The sequence below is a fragment of the Chiloscyllium plagiosum genome, unplaced genomic scaffold (assembly GCF_037043375.1).
Source record: "Chiloscyllium plagiosum isolate Xiang-an unplaced genomic scaffold, Cpla_swu_hap1 HiC_scaffold_5, whole genome shotgun sequence".
NCBI lineage: Eukaryota > Metazoa > Chordata > Chondrichthyes > Orectolobiformes > Hemiscylliidae > Chiloscyllium > Chiloscyllium plagiosum.
This window is the reverse complement of record NW_028270143.1, coordinates 118,500,877-118,507,391: the sequence shown is the minus strand read 5'-3', so window position 1 is coordinate 118,507,391 and position 6,515 is coordinate 118,500,877. Positions and strand designations below refer to the sequence as shown.

General features: G+C 44.7%; 1 protein-coding gene across 4 annotated transcripts in view; it reads right to left on the bottom strand.

Moving 5' to 3' along the window:
- Positions 1 to 738: 738 nt before the first annotated feature.
- Positions 739 to 6,515, bottom strand: part of LOC122550137 (uncharacterized) — an 82,362-nt gene continuing 76,585 nt past the window's right edge. For 2 of the 4 annotated variants that reach the window (XM_087987585.1, XM_087987583.1), the window contains 2 exons: positions 6,131 to 6,394; positions 739 to 1,025 (listed from right to left, as the gene is read on the bottom strand). In XM_087987585.1, the coding sequence (XP_087843711.1) occupies positions 870 to 1,025; positions 6,131 to 6,394 (420 nt within the window). In that variant the 3' untranslated portion in view covers positions 739 to 869. Of the gene's footprint in view, positions 1,026 to 5,999; positions 6,395 to 6,515 lie in introns of all 4 variants that reach the window. The other 2 variants (XM_043690777.2, XM_043690776.2) reach the window with 1 other exon arrangement.

Below are 6,515 nucleotides of genomic sequence, written 5' to 3'. Positions count from 1 at the left end.
CACCAATTCCAATATTCCAAGGACTGAGTAATGAAGGCAAACTTGCCATGTGTCTTTTAACTGTCATGTCTGCATGTGATGCAAACTTCAAAGATGTACCTGCACCCTAGGTCCCTCTGTTCTACAACACTACCCAAGGACTATGTGTATTCTATGAAGACTGGCATACTGTAGCATCAATCTCTTGCAATGGTACACTGAAAGTTTAAAAATGTAAAGCAAAAGTTGACCGTATGATCCCTTGGGCTTGTTCAACCAATCAATAAGATTAAAGTTAATTTGCTATTTCAACTCTACCTTCTCACCCTGTCTTCTTAATTCCATGGTGTTCAAAAATCTATTGACCTCAATCCTGGATGGACACATCAATTGTTCAAAGGCCTTTGTATTAGATTAGAGGATTCCAAAGATTCACAACCCTCCTGAGCTTTAAAATAACTCCTGACCACTTCAAAGTAAGAACCATTTAGGAATGCAAGGGTGATGCAAAGAATGATCAGCAATATTTGACCTCTATGTTTGTGCATCCATTACTTAGCAGGAAGTTGTACTGCAACTGGGAACCTGGGCAGAGAGCCCAAAATGGCCAGGCAGATTTACTGCTACAAAGTCAGATGTCACTGACTCTGTATTTGTGGCCATTTCTGTACCAATGAAGAGTAGAGTGGGGAAAGTGATTAGAGCAGCTTTCATGTAGGTCAGTGCTGCCTCTGGTATTAATGTTTGCAGGAGTTCCACCTGATTTCAGTGCAGGTTTTATTGAGTAGAGGTTTGTAACAACGGTATTAAATGTTACAGTAAACTGAGAAAGTGCAGCTATCAGAGCTACCCGGTTCGGGCTTACAGCGGTCAGTGCAGGTTCACTGGTGTTACTGGCAAAGCTCCCAGCCAACCAGCAAGTTCAATGCCTGCTCACTAAGCAAGACAAGCAATCTGCCGTGGAGAAACTGTGATTCCAACCATCTTCCGTCCGAGGAAAACATTCTTCCCTTAAATCTGACTGCTAATTTCTGTATTGTCAGCGTCTGTTAGAAGAACAAAACAAGTGGTAAAGTGAGCAGTGCTTTTTAAAAATATTTTCTCCACTACCAAAGACACACTATTTTCACTGTCCATCTACTTCTGGCTGCTGATCATTGGTTTCTTGTCTTTGTTTCAGAACATAGAGGTACAGCCAATTGATGGGCAAGTAACCCATGTCCAGGCATTTACTTTAATCTCTAAGGTCCTAGAAAGTATTGCTGAACAGGGAGACCTTGGAGTGCTGGTTCATAGCTCCTTGAAAGTAGAGTCGCAGGTAGATGGGATAGTGAAGGCGGTGTTTGGTATGCTTTCCTTTATTGGTCAGAGTATTGAGTACAGGAGTTGGGAAGGTCATGTTGCGACTGTACAGGACATTGGTTAGGCCACTTTTGGAATATTGTGTGCAATTCTGGTCTCCCTCCTATAAGATGTTGTGAAACTTGAAAGAGTTCAAAAAAGATATAGAAGAATGTTGCCAGGAGGTTTTGAGCTATAGGGGGAGGCTGTGGGGTGACCTTATACTGGTTTATAAAATTGTAAGGGGCATTAATAGGGTAATTATGCAAGGTCTATTCCCTGAGGTGAGGGAGTCCAGAACTAGAGGGCATAGGTTTCGGGTGAGGCAGGATTTAAAAGGGACCTAAGGGGCAACTTCTTTCACACCGAAGGTGGTGCATGTATGGAATGAGCTGCCAGAAGAAGTCATAGAGATGTATAGCATGGAAACAGACCCTTCGGTCCAACTTGTCCATGCCGACCAGATATCCCAACCCAATCTAGTCCCACCTGCCAGCACCCAGCCTATATCCCTCCAAACCCTTCCTATTTATGCACCCATCCAAATGCCTCTTAAATGTTGCAATTGTACCAGCCGCCACCACTTCCTCTGGCAGCTCATTCCATACCCGTACCACCCTCTGTGTGAAAACGTTGCCCCTTAGTTCTCTCTTATATCTTGAGGCTGGTACAATTACAACATTTAAGGCATCAGGATGGGCTTATGAATAGAAAGGATTTAGAGAGATATGGAGAAAATGAGGACTGCAGATGCTGGAGATCAGAGCCGAAAATGTGTTGCTGGAAAACGCAGCAGGTCAGACAGCATCCAAGGAGCAGGAGAATCGACGTTTCGGGCATGAGCCCTTCTTCAGGAATCTGGATTCCTAAAGAAGGGCTCATGTCCAAAACATCGATTCGCATGCTCCTTGGATGCTGCCTGACCTGCTGCGCTTTTCCAGCAACACCTTTTCGGTTTAGAGAGCTATGGGCCAAGTGCTGGCAAATGGGGCGAGATTATTTGGTCAGTGTGGACAAGTTAGACTGAGGGGTCTGTTTCCGTGCTGTACATCTCTGACTCTAAAAGTAGGATAATGGTTAATGTGCGCTCGCTCGCTTTCTCTCCCTCCCCCTCTCTCTTTCCCTCTCCCTCTCTCTCTTTCCCGCTCCCTCTCTCTCTTTCCCGCTCCCTCTCTCTCTTTCCCGCTCCCTCTCTCTCTTTCCCGCTCCCTCTCTCTCTTTCCCGCTCCCTCTCTCTCTTTCCCGCTCCCTCTCTCTCTTTCCCGCTCCCTCTCTCTCTTTCCCTCTCCCTCTCTCTCTTTCCCTCTCCCTCTCTCTCTTTCCCTCTCCCTCTCTCTCTTTCCCTCTCCCTCTCTCTCTTTCCCTCTCCCTCTCTCTCTTTCCCTCTCCCTCTCTCTCTTCCTCTCTCCCTTCCTCTCTCCCTTCCTCTCTTTTTCAAGCCTGTACACTGTAAGATATAGGAACACAATTGGGCCATTCAGCCCATCAGGTCTTGCCATTAGACTGAGTCCTGAAGAAGGGCTTATGCCCGAAACGTCGATTTTCCTGCTCCTCGGATGCTGCCTGGCCTGCTGTGTTTTTCCAGCACCACATTTTTCAACTCTGGTCTCCAGCATCTGAAGTCCTCACTTTCTCCTCTTTGCCATTAGATTATGGCTGATATGTTTCTCAACTCCTTTCTCTTGCTTTCTCCCTGTAACCCTTACTAATCAAGAAGATCCCTTTACTGATCAATCAGCATCTGAGACATCAGATTGCTGACTCCAGAATCTGATTTGATTATTAGTACTCGAAGAAGGGAAGGGGCAAAAATTCTCCAAGAAATCCAAAAGGAAAACAATGCGAGAACAACTTAGCAGTCCTAGAGGTCTGTGGATAGAAAAACAGAACAGATGTTTTGTCTGAACAGGGCAGAGTTTAACAAAGTGTAGATTTTGAGCAAGTGGGTGGATTGGTAGGGAAAGGATGGGGAGATCAAAAGGAAAGGTCTGTGAGAGGGCAGAGGACAGGAGAGATTCAAGAAGGTTTTGTGGTGCAAGGTCAGAAGAAGTAACAAGTGAAGAAACAAAGGATATGTATTGAGGAAAAACTCAGCAGGTCTGGCAGCATCTGTGGTCAGAAATCAGAGTTAACGTTTTGTGGTCAGTGATCCTTCCTCAGAACTCTCAATTTACAAGGATGTTGCCAAGGTTGGAGGGTTTGAGCTATCCAGGGAGAGGCTGAGTAGGCTGGGGTTGTTTTCCTTAGAGCATTGGAGGCTGAGGAGTGACCTTACAGAGGTTTATAAAATCATGAGGGGCATGGTGAATAGTAAAGGCTTTTTCCCCAAGGTAGAGGAGTCCAAATCTAGAGGGGAAAGGTTTATGGTGAAAGGGGAAAGATTTAAAAGGGTCATAAGGGACAACTTCTTCATGCAAAGGGTGGTACATGTATGGAAATAAACTGTCAGAGGAAAGTACAATGACAACATTTAAAAGGCATCTGGATGGGTACATGAATAGGAAGGGTTTAGAAGGATATGGGTCAAATGGGATTAGAGGAAGGGTCACTGGAACTGAAATCTTAACTTTGATTTCTGCCTTCCCTGCAAATTCTGTTTTTGTTTCTGATTTTGTTCCAGTATCTGCAGTTCTTTCTGTTTGGTTGCAACGTCAAGAGATAAAACTCGCTAAGAGAAAGGAAACAACATAAGGGCACAGGGTGCAATCTAAAATGGTTTGAGCCTGTAAGGCTGTAAAAGTGCCTGGTGAAAATGGGAGGTGCTGTGCTCTGAGCTTAGGTTGAGTTTCAATGGAAAGCTGCAGTAGCCATTCTCCACAAAGCTCTCATGTTTCTGAACTAAGTAGCTTTTGTTTACATTAAAGGAATTTTTTTTTCCACTTCAATCGGTCACATTCATCTTTAATAGAAGGTTGAGAGTTTAAATATGATACCAGTATCTGATCACCTAATGCCAGTCTTAACACTCTTGTTCAGTCCACACTTAGGAAAGACGTGAAGGTCAATGAGACGGTGTGGAGGAAGATTACCGGAAACAGGTCCAGCGATTGGGTGGATTAGGTTGGAGAATCCGGGGTTGTCTTCCTTAGTGCAAGCGAGATTAAAATTGAGGGGTTTGGATAAGATAAGGAAGCAAACTACTCAATAACTGATGGTACAAGAGCTACTTGTATAATAGTAGTTATCAAATGCAAAGGGAACTTTTGCACACAGCATGGTATGACATGGACCACAATTAACAAAAAATAACTTCAAAAAGAAATTTTAATGTACAGATTGCTTCTTGGAAGGCCTCAATGGGGGGTGGAATTTGTTTTGATTTATTTGTGGGACATGAGCATCACTGGCTGGGTCAGCATGTATTGCTTGTCCCCAATTGCCTCTTGAGAAGGTGGTGGTGGTGAGCTGCCTTCTTGAACCAATGCGGTCTGTATGCTGTAGGTTGACCTACAATGCCTTTAGGGAGGGAATTCCAGGATTTTGACCTAATGATAGCAAAGGAAAAGTGATATATTTCCAAGTCAGAATGGAGGGGAACTTGGAGGTGGTGGTGTACCTGTGTATCTGCTATTCTTGTCCTTCAAGTGGTCGTGGGTTTGAAAGGTGCTGTCTGAGGATCTTTGGTGAATTTTTGCAGTGTATTGTATAGGTGGTGGTGGTGGTGGTGGTGGTGGTAATAACTGAGTGTCAGTGGTGGAGAAAGTGATTTTTGTAGATGTGTCAGCAATCAAGCTACAAACATCCAGCCCCTCCACCACCGATGCTCAGTAGCAGTTGTGTGTACTATCAACAAGATGCACACTGGTGCTATTGAGTGGCTCATGTTGTCACTTACTTTGTGTAGTAAATGACTCTCTGACGATACTGTGTCAGCTGCACCACTTGGGGTAGCACTCTGACCTGAGTCAATGATTCAGGTCTGACTCCAGGCTGAGTAACACTAATGGAGGTGCTGTGTATTTCAGTTCAGCCGTTACATGAAACTTCACCTCGTGTACTTGAGAATGTAGAAATTCTGGTAGCACTGGTTCAAAGGAGAGGAAAGAGATGCTGCAGAGTGCTGACCAATATTTATCCACCAACCGACACTTTGACCATTTCATCAATGTTATTGTCTAATTGCTGTTTGTCGGAGTTAATTGGCCATCAGTTTTCCAACTGTGAATTTGCTTCAAAAACAGCGTTTCAAGATGCCCTGACTTCACCGATAGCAAGTCTTTCCTCACAGAAAGCCAGTGTCGTCATGGTAATGCCAGTGAACTGTGAATCAAGAACCCCAAGCTAATGTCCCTGCATGCGATTAAAAATTTGAATTCTGAAAAGATATGGAATGAGAAGCTGCCCTTGTAGTGAACACGTAACCATTGGCTGATTGCATTACAGAAGGCAGTATGTCTGAACTGGTCTAGCTTATATGTGATTCCAGATTCTCAGCAATGTGGTTGACACTTATTTGTGCTTTGACGGAGCCTACAGGGCAATTAGGAATGGGCATCAAGTGACCACCTTTGCCAAGGCCACCAAATCCCTTACATAAATATTAGTTTTTAAAAAGTCATCAAGTTCTTCTGTGCACTGGCCAAAATTCCTCATTCAGTCATCACAGAACCTCCTAAGAACTAAAACACATTATTTGAGCATTCTGGGTGATTGCGGCCTATGGGAGTGATTGAACCCACCTGGAAACTTTCCTTGGGGTGACCTTGTTTGGTGCATGAACCGACCTATAGTGGGGGATGTCGGGAGGTAGACTCGCAGTGATAGTGGAAGTCCGATTGCTTAGTTTTGTCTGCAGGGAGGAGACTGCTACCTTCTCTGTCCTCTCGTTACTGTCACTCCATTCTTCCTGAGTGGGGTTCACACTCGTGACCGATGTTCCCAAGGAGGTAGACACTCCTGACTTTCTCAGAACTCTCCTATTTGAATGGAGGTTCTTGGGCAGGTGCTGCTGCTTTCTCCTGGAGATGGCCTGATGGCTGTGCTCTCCTCTGGCCCTGGGATTGTTGGAGAGCGACCCGAGGGAGTGGCAGTGCTGCAGCGAGCTTGGGCTTGGAGGTGAAATGGATTTCTTTGGCTGTGACAAAGTAAAGTTTGAACATGTGTAAACTGGCAGCAGAGCTTCATACACTCTAACAGTGACTATACTTACAAAGCACCTTGCTGGTTATTCACTGCTTTGGGACATTCTGAAGACA